This window comes from Podarcis erhardii (assembly GCF_964252035.2).
Source record: "Podarcis erhardii genome assembly, chromosome: Z".
NCBI classification, from domain to species: domain Eukaryota; kingdom Metazoa; phylum Chordata; class Lepidosauria; order Squamata; family Lacertidae; genus Podarcis; species Podarcis erhardii.
The window spans coordinates 27,210,965-27,226,747 of NC_138504.1; the positions used below are offsets into that span (position 1 = coordinate 27,210,965).

The window sequence follows — 15,783 nt, forward strand, 5'->3', positions numbered from 1 at the left end:
AAATTGTAAGAGGCTCTTGTGGCTGTAGATTCCAGCATTTATTAAAACCCAGGGATGCATTTTGGGGCTTTAGAATATAAAAGCATATGCAGTTATTTCACTGTTCTGTTACTGTTCTGTCTTCAAAGGTGCATTCTCAAGATGCTACTGGTGTGTTTAAGACTATATTGGTTGACCCAAACATAACACAATTTAATAGAGTTTTTGCTAGAAGATCAGAAAGCCAAGCCAAGGAACCTATGCTAACACTTTTGAAGGTAGAATTCTGTAGGCTGGTGCATGTTGTCAAAGCTTTCTATAGAGGCTTTAACAGTTAAAATCAAGATTTATGTACCCATAAATATGGGGTTGCCATATTTCAAAAAGTGAAAATCTGGACACAACACAAAATTGTTTAGCTTTCTTTTTGGATGGGCAAATTCATTTTTAGTTTTGTCCAAAGCCGTTGAACTTTTTCTGCAAAATCTCAAAAATGGGGGGGGGTGGTTTGAGCTTTTTTTTTTTTAATGAAATTCGCCAAAATCTACACCTCCAACATGGACTCCCTTATGTCCAGATGTTCCTGGACATTTTAGCAATTTCCACCCGGACGCTGTTTATGAGGGCTGAATACCAGCTATAACCAGGAAATTCCGGACATATGGCAACCCTAATAAATATACAATTAGCCACTGGAAATATGTCCATCACCAACAAAACACATTCCATGCAGCTAGTTCCAGTCAATCATCTAGCACAGGGGTGTGGAACTGGATTTCGATTTTTATCTCCTCAATCCTCTGTAAGGCTGCCAGACTGGTGTCTGGGAACAGTTGCCAGGACCATATAATCCCAGTCCAAAAATATCTACATTGGCTCCCAGTACATTTCCAAGCACAATTCAAAGTGTTGGTGCTGAACTTTAAAGCCCTGAATGGCTTAAGCTCTGCATGCCTGAAGGAGCGTCTCCACCCCCATAGATAGTTCAGCCTGGACACTGAGGTCCAGCTCCAAAGACCTTCTGACGGTTCTTTCTCTGAGAGAAGTCAAGTTACAGGGAACCAGGCAGAAGGCCTTCTCAGCAGTGGCTCCAGCCCTATGGAATGTCCTCCCAGCAGATGTCAAAGAAATAAACAACTATCTGACTTTTAGAAGATATCTGAAGGCAGCCCTGTATAGGGAAGTTTTTAATGTTTGATGTTTTGCTGTGTTTGATGCCTTAATTTGATGGAAACCACCTATAGTGGCTGGGGCAACCCAATCAAACAGGTAGCATATAAATAATAATAATAATAATAATAATAATAATAATAATAATAATAATAATAATTATTATTATTATTATTATTAGGTTTGGCAGTCAGATGGAGTACAATGATGACATGTGAGCAGAGGCGTAGCTAGGGGTGTGTGGGAGCAGGGCACACTGGGCACCACAGTGTGGGGGCGGCACTTACCACGAGGCCTGCCCGAGCCACTTGTCTCTTCTGGGAGTGATGCGGTGGCTCGGGCACCTGCAGGCTGTGTGCTGCCCAAAACAGCAGCATGGGGCTTGTGCCCGCCCACACGCACCGCCCTAGGTAACCGAGCAACTAGCTACAACACTGCATGTGAGCTGTTTTTTGCCCATGTAAACCCACTTTGGCCCAGCCATGTCCTTATCTGCCCTACCTTAAGTAATATATGATGTCAAGTGAAAGGCCAGTAGGCATGGCTTGGCCAGAGGTTCCCCACCCTTGACCTACCAGCTGCATTTGCATCAACTTATTCGCTTGAATCATTGCTTCAAATGCACACACTTAAACTTGGGAAGCACCCAAATGCTATGACGAAATAAAAATGCAAAAACTTCCAAGAATTAAAACAGCTAAAATGGTCACACTGTATGACACAAAGGCCTCCTCACAAAGCAGCTGAGATAAGGGCCAAAAGACGAAAAAGCCAATAAGGGCAAGACAGGCATGCACTGTGTGTGCCTATGTTCCAACTTCATTCCCTGGCAATTCCAATTAATTTTTTTAAGCATCTCTGGTTGTTGGACATTTGCCTGAGACCTCTGAGTAAACAATTTCTATGACTGTAACTTGCTTTAATCTGTTTTTACATCTTTGTATGCCACCTTTGCACAGTTCAAACCATGCTCAAGACATGAAAAAATACCTAACTACAACATAACAAAAATAGTTAAACAATACCTAACATATTTGAAAATACACAACCAAACTGAACCATTTCCAAATAAATCACAGTATCTAATATAAACATGAAAAGCAGAAAGAGGATGCTTATCAGGGGAAAGAAGGAAGCCCCTGCAAGCTTCATTGAGTTGCAGTAGTGGCCTCACTTAGAAATGATGTTCAAATCCTTTGCAGGGAAGAAGAAGAAGACTGGAAGTGAGTACAGACTGTCCAACAGTCAAATGGACTACATGAATGAATGAATAAATGATTGAATGATTTATTGATTTACAAGTCGCATCTAAAAACTGACTCACTGTTAATTGGTTCAATGGCAGGTTTAGCTAGCCGAGTACTAGCTTTGTTTTCTTTCAGGAGACTGATCCATTTTCTAGTTAAATATTCTCTTACAACTGCAGATTCCAAAACTTCTGATTTTTGATCTGGGGGGAAAAGGCAATGTATTTAGAAGGACAGTGTTGGAACCGAGTAAAACATGCACACACACACAAAGGAGGAATAAACAGGCCTTCACATGGGGCAACTTTCCTGTAATGTACATGCCCTGGAAATCACAGGACTCAAAGAAGGAAAGCCACCTGACATAGAACAGGTGCAGGTCCAGTTTAGCCCCCACACTTCTTATTTTCATATTCATTCCAAGCACAATAGATGTTGCGCTCTATTAAATGTACACAGGATGAACAGTAGCGCTGCAATCCTATGCTCTCCTTAAATTGAGTGCTGGTGAACTCATTAGGGCTAATCTTCTGCGTAAATATACTTTAGATGGCATGTCATCCACTTTTCACATTAATGCTTATACAGAATAGCTACCACCTCTTGCCATGTCCACCCTTCCCTGCTGCTGCAACACATGGGCATGCAACCACTGTTAGCCTGGGCTGAATGGTCTGGCTGTACAACATGAACTAAGAGCAGGCTTGTATGAGGAAAATGTGTGTAGAGCCTTCCACACTGTTTTGCTCAAGTAGTTATCACTGGTGTGAAAGGATGGCACAAGTACAGAACCTGAAATGGGTGCAGGATTCCTCAGCTTTTCCTGTATTAGTTGCCTCCTACATCTCTGCCTTTCTCTTACATTAGCAGAGAGCTTTGTCTGTCTACAACTGTCACCCTAGCAAAGGGAAGTTAGTGATCACCTGCACTTACTCAGGTGAACCCAAGACATATGGAAGATGGAAGGTCTTCCTACCGTCACCACCACTAAACATCTACACTTCCTCCTTGGCGCATAATGCTTCCTGTACAGTATTGCTAAGTATCTTCAGCAAAAATAACATTCTGACCTGGTAAACCAGTATTCTGAGTGTTCTGCTGTGAACTCTGCAAATGACGTTTCCCTTTCTCTGTCTTCCCCCCTTCTGCTTTCCTTTGCATTTTTGCTGATCTAAGTCTCCTCCCACTAATCATAGGATTGAATGAAGAACTGATAAAAATGCATAGGGAACCTAACACACCTTCATCATTTTGACTTGATGATTGCCATATGGTTTCAGACAGATCCAACACAGCACGGCATTCTGACTCCTCTCCAGAGTAATAAGATTCAAATGGGTCATTTTCATATTGTCTGTAGGTTTCCTCCTCTCCTTCACTGAAAGATGTAAACGTGTCCTCTGAATAGTCTGGGATGGAGCTGCTGCAATGCTTCCTCAGGTCTATCTGCTCTTGATACATGAGTCCCAGAGTTGTCTGCCCAGCTAGTTACAAGGATGTTCAACTAAAAATAATCAATGCAAAATTAATTATAGATGTAATACTAGGGAGCTAATAGAAAAATATCACTCTGTACACTGTCAGCACAACAGTCAACAATGAACTCTGAATATTAGTCTGAAATGCAGCAATACCACCAGTGATTAATTGCACAACCCCCACATTTATGAATAAAATCCAAGAGGATAACCATGTTAGTCGGTTGTAGCAAAAAGTAAAATAATAAGTGGCATCTTAGAGACTAATGGCTGCATCCAAATTTACACTCAAAGCAGACCCATTGAAATTAATGGATCTGTTAGTCACATTCATTAATTTTAATGGTTTTACTCCCAGTATGACTAACACTGGGTACAAACTTAAGGCTACAATGCTGTGTGTACCTGGGAGTAAGGCTAACTGAACTACAATCTATTTATTGTGACCTAAAAGTTTTTGAGGATTACTAATACACAAAAGCTTGTGCCCCAATGCAGTCATTATTTGTTTTATGAAATGTTATACTCCAATTTCTCTTAAAGCAAGGCTTAATGTAGCTTATTAAAAAGCAGCTAACATGTGAATAACCACCCTCCCCTCTCCCCCCCCAAAAAAAGAGCACAAAAAAGGAACAGAAGGCGAAAAATTACAGTGGTACCTCGGGTTATAGACGCTTCAGTTACAGACGCTTCAGGTTACAGACTCTGCTAACCCAGAAATAGTACCTCGGGTTAAGAACTTTGCTTCAGGATGCGAACAGAAATCACATGTTGGCGCCGCGGCGGCAGCGGGAGGCCCTATTAGCTAAAGTGGTACCTCAGGTTAAGAACAGTTTCAGGTTAAGAACGGACCTCTGGAACGAATTAAGTTCTTAACCCGAGGTACCACTGTACTGGTCATTGAAAGCACAGGTAAAAAGAAGTTTGCCTGAAACTGAAAAGACAGTACGTAATCATGACACCAGACAAATTTGCTTGGCACTGAATTTCACAACTAGGGCACCAAGGCCATTTGGTTCTTACAGAATATGACAGTAATTCAGGTATCCCAGTCTCAAGCCATTTAGATTCAATAATTTTGAATCAAAAACAATATGGCAGCCAATGTATATTCTAAGAACTTGTGAAATACATTTTAGATGTATACTCTGCCCTACAAATACATTATCAAGGCAGCTTACAATAAAATCTTTAAAACATGATACAACAATTAATGCATTAAAATAAGCAAAACACAAAACAGTAACTCTATTAAAGCAGCACCCCATAAATAAACCATAAATGTGAAGAGGTTGAAAAGCTTTAAAGCCTGTGAAAATAAAGAGCCTCTGCCTTGTATTAGGAAGATATCAGAGTGAGTGATAATAGCGTGAGTCTTTTGGGTGAGAAATTGCTGCATGCTCCTCGTGAGAAACTGAAATCACACATGCGAATACAAGTGATATTCACTATCATTGTTTTTTTACTCTGCAAACTTTACATCAATACTTAGATAAAACTTTTAATTAAAAGACACAGTAACCCTGGAACATCAATAGGGAATTGCCTGTCCACACTAGACAGGCTAATGCTGCAAGTACTATTATTTTTATAAAAAAAATTAATAGTCACAGATAAGGTCTGGAAATACATGGATGAGTAACAGAGAGGCATATAATAAAAGGTTTCGTATCACTTGAACATATTTTCAAGTGATGGAGCACTCAGAGAAGTTTCCCACCCCTAGCTTTAAAAAAGATGTATTGCTTAATACAGTGGTACCTCGGTTTACGAACTTAATCGGTTCCAGAAGTCCGTTCTTAAACCAAAACCGTTCTTAAACCGAGGCGCACTTTTCCTAATGAGGCCTCCCGTTGCCGGTGCCCTTCCACCGTTCGGATTCTGTTCTTAGACCAAGGTAAAGTTCTCAAACCAAGACACTATTTCCGGTATTGCGGAGTTTGTAAACCAAATCTTTCTTAAACCGGACTGTCCTTAAACCGAGGTACCACTGTACTTATAAATCCTACAAGCCCAGAAAAATTGGCAGGTACTTTAGATTCTATTTTGTTAAGCTTTTTTTCTTTACAGAGACAGACCAGTATCAAAAGAAAAGAAAAAATCCACCACCACAAGCAAAACAATTAACTCTAACAAGGAAATACAATTCCTTTTTCTGTAACTAAGATCAGACTGCCTCTAGTACACATTGGCATGATAGAAATTACATATTCTAAAAGAAATATTTGCACACTGATAGCCTAATTTTAAAAGCAAAAACCTTCATACATAAAGAAGTAACCCTCTAAAAGAATTGAGAAGATAAGGTCCCATATTTTTAAAACAAGCACAAACGCATTTTACTTCAATGATGCTATCAGGACTATCATGTATCCAGAAGGTACACTGGATAAATGCTCTTTTATTTTATTTAAGCACCCAAGCATAGTTTAGCAGCACAGCAGAAATTACCTTCTGTCCATCTTTAAAAAGGACTAACTTGGCATGTTCCTGACAACTTCAGGCAAGTTTATAGCCAGGAACAAATTAGAATACTTGGGTGACTTCAGCAGGCAATCTAAATTCAGGCTATGGCAACAAAGGGACAGGTGAGATCTGCACAGATGCAGTTACATATCCTGACAGCACATCCTGATGCTTCTTCATTCAGAAGCAAATTCTGTTGTAGTCAGTGAAGCTTATTCCCTAGTGTATTCAGGATTACATATTGTTTTGCCTGGGAATAAGGACTAAGAGTTAGGTCAACAGCTTCACAGACCACACATTTAAGAAAAATCGTATATATCAGGAACACCATAGAAAAAGCCTGCAAACACCACAACTGCTCCCTCCAAACCTCCGTGCTCTAACTCCAGCTCTCCACAAGTCTCAAAGGTACTGGTGCAAGGGCTCCCAAGATTGCACGTGCAAAGGATTGCTAGGCACTTTCTCTTGTTTGGTTTAGTTTGTTGTTGTTGTTGTGTGTTTTTTTGCTGTTTTCTCGCTCTTTTGGGGTCTTATTATGCCACTTCTGGATTCATGGTGATGCGTGCATGCGCAGTGCATTTAACACACATAGATGGGGAGTTGCCTGTACTGTGCTGCTTTTAACTATACAGTGGTGCCTCAGGTTAAGCACTTAATTCGTTCCGGAGGTCTGTTCTTAACCTGAAACTGTTCTTAACCTGAGGCACCACTTTAGCTAATGGGGCCTCCCGCTGCCGCTGCACCGCCGCTGTGCAATTTCTGTTCTCATCCTGAAACAAAGTTCTTAACCCGAGGTACTATTTCTGGGTTAGCGGAGTCTGTAACCTGAAGCGTATGTAACCTGAGGTACCACTGTACAAAGCATTCTGAACCTTTCAAATACGTGATCGTGATAACTATTACTATTCACCACTCATTTCGCATTGGACCTATGAGAACATAGTTCAGGGATATTGCAAAAGGTCTCAGGTTCAAAACGCAGCATCTCCAGGAACAGACCCTTGCTTGAAACCCCAGGGGGTGGGGTGGCCACTGCCAGTTGGTGAACTGTAGAGTGTAGATAATACCGAGGTAGATGGGCCAACGGCCTAACTCAGTACGAGGCAGCACTCCTGTTTACAACACCCCTGTAAGGTAGACCAGTATTAATAAAAGCAGCCACAGCCGAAATATGCTGGGCAGCTGGTTGCCAGGTTAAGCAGCTGCTACATCCTAGCACAGCGACGCAGAGCTAATTGATAACTCTGAAAAAAGGGGGAGCGTTCGTGACTAAATCCTCTCTTCTTAGATGCAGGAGGGGGGAGACACCATAAGGGGGGGGGGAGTAGGCGTTTTGGGCCTCCTTTTCCCAAGACGAGGAAACGCCAGAGACAGACTGGCTACATGCATTTGTTTTCAACCCCCCCGCGAGCCTCTCACCTAAATGCAGCTTGGCTTTGAATCAAAGCCCAGCCCGCCCGCCTGTCGAAGGCCGCTCGCTGCAGTTGCCATGGCTCCCGCAAGGCAGCAGTGGGTGTCACGCTCTTAACTTCCCTCCCGCTCACGTTGCCGTCGCTCTCGGGTTCTGCTTCGAGTGGTTGGTTTGCATCTAGGTCTGATGTTTCCTCCCACCCGCATTCAGCGCGATCGTCCTTTGCAGGTTTTGGGGTTGCCAAGCAAGACACAATTTCACCTGCCCTAGCCAGAATCCCACTACAAATAATTTGGAGCGATGTCGTGTGTGTGTGGTGGCGGCGAGACATTTATGTAATGTAATAGGAATATTTAAATAATTAAAGCAGGCGGTCTGCACAAGTCCACAGGGACTTTTATTAGAAGGGGTTTCCACACACACCCCAGCCCCGCAAAGAGTTTCCCGGGGGATGGCGGGACCAATCAGCGCGTGCTCAAGGGGGGTGGGTTGCGTTTTTAAGTTTATTTTACTAAGAATACACATAGTAGCCATAGCTGTCAACTTTTCCCTTTTCTTGCGAGGAATCCTATTCGGAATAAGGGAATTTCCCTTAAAAAAAAGGGGAAAGTTGACAGCTATGATGGTAGCTTCATTCACTGAAGAAAGGTCCTTCTGTGCTTATGGCGCAGAGGCAAGCAGATCACGGTGCTAGAGGGTTTTTTCAAACAAAATTGGGCAACATCTGTAAGTGTCTTTCAGTTTCCATCAGCAATCTTAAGGGAACCAACAGCTGTGGCCTTTTTTTCAAAACGAGAAATGCTATATTGCTTTGAACTAGAGGCGGGAAAGCTGGCTCTGAAAATGAAGTTAGGATATTATTCAGCCATTGCCACCTCTCTCATTTCACAAATGGAATCAAAGGCGCTCTTGTACGCTTGTGTATGAGGTTGCTTCTAGTCCACAAAAGTTTATTCTTAACAATGGCAGCAAACGAGGGCAAGGTAAGCAGATCACAAGTAAACAGGGATAAGACGTGAAATTGCCTAATGCTGCAAAAGCACATAAGTGTTTTACTCTGCTAAAAAGGGCTTCACATATTCTCATATGGGACAGAAGGCTTAAATTTTAATTTACAGAATCAATCCATCTCCATCAATGCCATAATAAAAATGTGTTATGTCTTTCAATACCCCAAGGTTGGCTGTGGCTACAGATGGATGTGACCAACCCACACTCACACATGTGCTCAAGCAGGAATCAGGATATTTCTGATAGGATGATTAGAGCAGGAGAGTGTTGCATCCCCATCTGTAGTGTGTGTGGCCTAACAGATGCGCCTTCTCTCCAGTACAAATGCCCATCCTCTTTCTTGGTGTGTGGGTCACTAGGAACTGGTTGGAACTTTAGTCTTCCCTGTGTATTATGTATTATACAGTGGTACCTCAGGTTACAGATGCTTCAGGTTACAAACGTTTCAGGTTACAGACTCCGCTAACCTGGAAGTAATAGTACCTCAAGTTAAGAACTTTGCTTCAGGATGAGAACAGAAATCATGTTCTGGCGGCGCAGCAGCAGCGGGAGGCCCTACTAACTAAAGTGGTATCTCAGGTTAAGAACAGTTTCAGGTTAAGAATGGAACTCCAGAACAAATTAAGTTCTTAACCCAAGGTACCACTGTACCTATATCCCACCTCTCTTCCAAGCAACTCAAGGTGGTGTACACAGTTTTCCTCTCCCCCCACCCCATTTTATCATCACAACACCCCTGTGAGGTAAGTTAGGCTGAGAGTGAGTGACTGGCCCAAGGCCTAAGTGGAGATTTGAACCTTGATCTCCCAGATCTTAGTTTGACACTCTAGCCACTACACTGCAATGGCTGCCTTGTGTAGCAAGTCCTAGCTGCTCCCCTGAGTTGCTGATCTGTTGTTCATAAATACGCACAACTACAGTATTGAAGTTCTCCTGCTTCCTGACATTAGGGCAGATCCGTTGCAATGTTTCCTTACAGAAGCGAGAACCAATACAGTAAGCTTCCCAAAGCCATGGGATTCTACACCATAAAGACTCTGGGCTCGGTAGATTGGTTTAAATCACTCTGCTAACCACAGCACTGAGTCTGTTTAGTTTTTGCTTCCGCTGGCAAAATTATTGGACTCTTGGGGGGAAGGGGCATAAAATTTTGTTTTGGGGACCCAATCAGGCCCTGAGAAGAGGAGTTAGCTACCCCTGCTTTGAGGTTCCCCAAAACCTTTTCTTACACACTTCTAACATTTCTGCTTTTATACCATGATTCACCACCAACATTAGGATAGTCCAATACTTTTCTGTAGCTGCTACATTGTCTTCATTTAATATTAATATTTAGCATTAGGGCTTTAAGGATATATACATTTTTATTGCCTTGCTTATTTCATGTAGATATTATTTACAGGAATGAACTGCAAGCAGCACCCCTTTGGAAATATTTAAAACAAAATACAGTGGTACGTTGGTTCTCAAACTTAATCCGTTCCAGAAGTCTGTTCCAAGACCAAAGCGTTTCTAAACCAAGGTGCACTTTCCCATAGAAAGCAATGCAAAAAGGATTAATCTGTTCCAGACTTTTAAAAACAACCCCTAAAACAGCAATTTAACATGAATTTTACTATTTAACGAGACCATTGATTCATAAAATGAAAGCAATAAACAATGTACTGCAGTCACTCAATCAATCAATCAATCAATCAATCAGCTGAACTGGATTCCACACAGTCACAAAAACAAAAAAAAGAGCAGCAGAAACAAAAAAGCAAAATAAATAGCAAAAACAGACAGACCTCAGCATAACACTCAAAATGGAAGTGGCACTCAAAACGGAAACGTGGCACTCAAAGCAGAAGTGTGGCACTCAAAATGGAAGTGTAACACTCAAAACAGAGCACGTTTGGCTTCCAAAAAAAGTTCGCAAACCGGTATACTTACTTCCAGGTTTACAGTGTTTGGGTTCCAAGTTGTATGAGTACTGAGGTGTTTGAGAACCAAGGTACCACTGTAAGTAAATAAATATAGTTACTGTGCCACAGCGAGTCCTGCACTGGCTTCTGAGGCCAATGTATTACTTATTGAAAAGGCCAGTCTTCTTCAGCTCAGTGAGCTTCCAAGGAGGTTTACAAGAATATGAAAGTTAAAACAATCACAGTAAAACAGCAGTAAAACAATAAAACTTTCCCATAAAACAGCAATGGTCTGAAGTAGAAGCTGAAGCCTAAGGGTCAAATGTGGGAGATCAGTTACCAGATCCTTCAAAATCCTCAGTCCCCTCCCTAAGGGCTTGGGGGACACTTAAATTCTGCTGTCCATGAACCAGGTAAGGTAACTACAGTCCCATCAGCTGTACTCCACTGATTTCTACCCAGCAAAATGACAAAAATATGGAAACTGAAAAACAAAGCACTTTAAAGCCAATTGAAGGAAGATCATTTTTATAGTTAGTACCCAAACAACCAATATCAAGATGAAGGTCTACTAGGCTTGCATGTTGAGCATGCTGCATTATGGTAGTGCATCGGGGGCAACTTACAGCCCGTCCCCCGGGAGCAATGCCTCAATACCTTCCGCATGCACTGTGTCAGGAAGATTTTGGGTATCACATGGTAGGATAGTCTCAAAGATGTGTTCTCCCAAGCCTACATTCCCAGCATGTTCACACATGTCATAACTAGGATTCCCACTTAACCATGAAGTTCTTACTGAGTGACTTTGAGCTGGTCACTTATCCCTTATCCTAACCTGCCTGTTACGAGGTTAAAACAGGAGGAGAAGGTGAGAGGAGCCTGTGTACAACCATGATCTCCTTGGAGCGATATACATTTACAATATATATAGATTGGATTTACCTACTGTATATAGAGTACAGTGGTACCTCGGGTTACATACGCTTCAGGTTACAGGCTCCGCTAACCCAGAAATAGTACCTCGGGTTAAGAACTTTGCTTCAGGATGAGAAAAGAAATTGTGCTCCGGCAGTGCAACGGCAGGAGGAGCCCCCCATTAGCTAAAGTGGTGCTTCAGGTTAAGAACAGTTTCAGGTTAAGAACAGACATCCGGAACGAATTAAGTACTTAACCCGAGGTACCACTGTAAATAGATGCAGATCAAATGGCTGCTAGAGGCACAGAAAGAAGAGCCAGTTAAAAGTTGGCAATGCTTCTTTGTCACTTCAGTCCTGCAAGGCGTGACATGCATGGGAACTGTCTTATACAATTGGTCCATCTAGCTCAAAATTGTCTACACTGACTGGCAGCAGCTCTCCAGGATTTCAAAGGGGGAATTTCTCCTTGCCCTACCTGGAGCTGATAGGAACTGAAGCCAAAGCCTCTGTATGCAAGCCATTTGTTCTTCCACAGAACTATGGCTCTTTCTCATGCACAGGAATCTGCCTTTTTTTAAGTCAGACCATTGGTGCATATATCTCAGTTTTGTCTTGATTGACTGGCAGTGACTCTCTAGAGTTCCAGGTACGAGTCTTTCCCAGCCCTACCTGGAATTGGGAATTGAACTGGGCCCCTTCCTGCATGCTTGCAAAGCTTGCTATGAGCCCAGATGTCTCCTTCTGTGCTTTCAGTCTGTGAATTTCCAACCCAGGCCTTTTCATTGTCTTTCTGCAGATCACATCACTGCCAACAATGCCCCCTGTTCCTGTCATAATTTATATTTTGAAGAACATCATTCTTGCAAGTAAGCAGTTGTTTTTCCCCCTAGAACCTGAAGGTGCTAATAGATAGTCCAGCCTAGTTGTGTCATGGTATATTAAGAGTCGTCAGTGTTAGTATTCTCAAGCTGTTTCTATACAGAGTGTTAGTGCTGTGTAACATAAGAGACTCTGACAAACTCTTGTTGAAGTGCATTTAATTGTATGTTAAGTGATTTTTTAAAAAATCAGCTCTACGTCTAACTAGGGGCACACACTCTAATTTTCCCACTGTTAACAATATGCCCATCATTATTACGTGTGTGTGTGTGTGGAGAGCGAGAGCGAGAGCGAGAGCGAGAGAGAGAGAGAGAGAGAGAGAACTTGTACTCTTTGTATCCTTTGGGGTGCAATACACTATGTGCAGGGTTGGTTATACCATTAGGTGGAGTGAGGTTGCTGCCTCAGGTGGCAGATTCTGGTGTGGCGGCGGTGGAAGCAGCAGCAGCCCTGCCCCTCTTCCCTCTTGAGTCCCATATGCTAGCCTCTTGCCCATAAGTTCAATGGGCAATGCTGACTTCAGCATTAAAGTCAGGTACATCAAACTGAGATTTGCAACAGGGAGCAAAATGTCTTGAGGCTGGACCTGACTCTGTGCACAGAGAAGCATTTCATACAATGAGAACTAGATAATCAAAGTACAAAACTTTACCCCCCACCTCCTGGAAATGGATAAAGGCCATTCACTTGTACAGTAGAAGTGCTCACTCGGGGACACTCATGCTCATGGAGAACCTAGCAACGAAGAACTAAGTCTACTCCTATCTTTTATTCTACAGCATTTTATAATAACAAAGTTTGCGATGACACTAACATTTTTTCCCTGAGGAGAGACTGTTCTTTTCTAAATTAAACATTCTTCATTCTTATCACTCACAACTGGTTTATACTGTGGACAGTAAAGGCAATAAAGGCTAGTATCTTCTGAGAAAATTAAAGATACAGTACCATTGTCGTTGACATAGAAAGAACATCTGTCACAAAACATATATAACATATTAACATGTGAAGATAAACATTCATAAATTAACAAAAGCAGATAGAAATCAACACAACAAAGCTAAGTCCTACTTAGAGAAGACCCATTGAAATTAATGGCCATGATGACCAACTTAGGTCCATTCATTTCAATAGGTCTACAGCCTTACTATAGTGTTAACACTGGATACAGCCCATTGCCTCTTACTGGTGTTGTGAGTGCTTGCATAGCGGGGTCTTGTGTCCTGTTTTAAAGTGCGCAGTCTTCTGTTTGAAGTTACAGTCCAAAGAAGAGAAGGGGTGGGGGAGGAGGACTTGAAGCTGTCAACCTCCAGTTAGCACCTGGGCAGCAGTCCGAGGGGATACACAGATCACCTGGACCCAATGCTCTCCATGGTGGTTTGATGCAATGTCTTTCCATTGCAGAGGGAACACTGGTTAGAGTGTTCAACTAGAACCTGGGACACCAGGGTTCAAATCCCCACTCAGCCATGAAGCTCACTAGGTAACCTTGAGCCAGTCACTCAATCTGAGCCTGACCTACCTCACAGGTTGTTGTGAGGATAAAATGCAGAGGAGAAGAACAATGTACACCACCCTCAGCTCATTGAAGGTAGGGTGCAGGGCCGTCTTTACCCGAGGGTGCAAGGGGTGTGGGGCACCCGGGCACTGAATTCTGGGGGGCACCAGATGCCCATGGCTGAAGCTGCCTAAGCTCTTAACTATCTACCTGTTATGAAATAATAAATAATTTTGATCAAGCTAGAAAAACAAAATACACATATACCTAGGTATTACCAAAATGTATACCTACTGTTTCACTAAAGGACTTTCGACTTTGTGGCTCATTTACCAAAGATGCACCACACCAGCAGCAGCAACTGTCATTCACAACGGCGGCACTTCAGACTCAACGACGACATTGTCATTCTCAACTGCACCGTGCACACAAAATTAACTCTTGCATCAAAATATTATGTTACATGTTTTATTGAGCTGTGCTGCTATGTGGCAGCAGGGTCAGCGGCACCTTTGACACGACTGACGTTTCTCCTAAGTAGGAACCTAAACAGTACTTATACTTAAGTATACAACACCACCACATTTAAACTTATAAGTGTAATGTAAATAAATGAGCAAATAAAAAAGTTTGTTTCTTTTTCCTCCCTTCTTTCATAAACAAGAGATAAGGCATAAGCGTAGCTTCTGACATAAACATAATAAAAGTTAATTTGGGGGCTAAACTAAATTTGGGGGCACTGGGCGGATCTTTGTACCCCGGTGATGCATATGCTAAAGACGGCCCTGATAGGGTGGGATATAAATGTAATAAGTAATTGCATCAGTACCAGCTGCCTGTCACCCTGGGTGTAAAGAAACAAAGTGAAAGGATAAACCAGACTCTCTCTCGCACACGTCAATGCTTTATCCAGTTGGAAAAGGTTTATGATTGAACAGCCGCCACTCTTTCATATGGAGGGGGGCAGTTTAAGGGGGGCACTCAAAGACACTTGCACCTGCATCTTGTGGTCTCAGTGTTTAAAGTGAGAATCTCCCCCATCTGTCAATTATAGCCTATACTAAGGACTTTGCATCATAAACCTTCCAAGTCTCCAATACTCTTTTAATAAGGCAGCTAATCCAATAAAGGTGGGGTGCAGAACCTCCAGCCTGAGCCCAAATGCAGCTCTCTCTGTTTTTATTTTCTTATCTTGGGATTCTCCCTTGGCTACATCATTTTTCTACGTCATCAGCCCCACCAACCTTGCTCCCCTCCCTCCTTCAGTGCTTTTGCCTGCCTGGAATGTGCCCTTCAACTGTGATAATACTTCTTGCTTCTCTGGATGCAGATATGTGCATGGTGCTAAAGAAACCTTCTAACTTTTGCATAGTTTAAATAGAGTTTCCTGCACTAAGTGTGGGTAACAGTAATTTCTCTGCCTCTTTTGCCTCCTGCTTCACCCACCACAGACATGTGGCCCCCATGGTAGTGGTGGTCCGTGGGCTGATTTCCCCCCCCCCCATTGTTTATGAAGTCTCTCTGCACCTTTCTACTGCTAGGGAAGTGGGAATAATAATAATTATTATTTATTTATACCCCGTCCATCTGGCTGAGTTTCCCCAGCCACTCTGGGCAGCTTCCAACTGAATATTAAAATCAATACAGCATTAGACATTAAAAACTTCCCTAAAGAGGGCTGCCTTCAGTTGTCTTTTAAAAGTAAAATAGTTGTTTGTTGCCTTGACATCTGCTGGGAGGGCGTTCCACAGGGCAGGTGCCACTACCAAGAAGGCCCTCTGCCTGGTTCCCTGTAGCCTCACTTCTCGCAATGAGGGAACCGC

At 42.5% G+C, this 15,783-nt stretch overlaps 1 protein-coding gene across 2 annotated transcripts in view; it reads right to left on the minus strand.

Annotated features, from left to right (window-relative positions):
• LOC309333557 (uncharacterized protein C8orf48) overlaps window positions 1-15,783 on the minus strand; it is a 417,965-nt gene that overhangs the window by 7,869 nt on the left and 394,313 nt on the right. Inside the window, exons 1-3 of one of the 2 annotated variants that reach the window (XR_014152546.1) lie at window positions 7,760-7,910; window positions 3,638-3,900; window positions 2,474-2,599 (exon numbers count right to left, since the gene is read on the minus strand). Coding sequence is in view for 1 of the 2 variants with exons in the window: in XM_081847249.1 (XP_081703375.1) it covers window positions 2,474-2,599; window positions 3,638-3,857 (346 nt within the window). In the remaining variant the exon portion in view is untranslated. Of the gene's footprint in view, window positions 1-2,473; window positions 2,600-3,637; window positions 3,901-7,759; window positions 7,911-15,783 lie in introns of those variants that run through there. The other variant, XM_081847249.1, reaches the window with a different exon arrangement.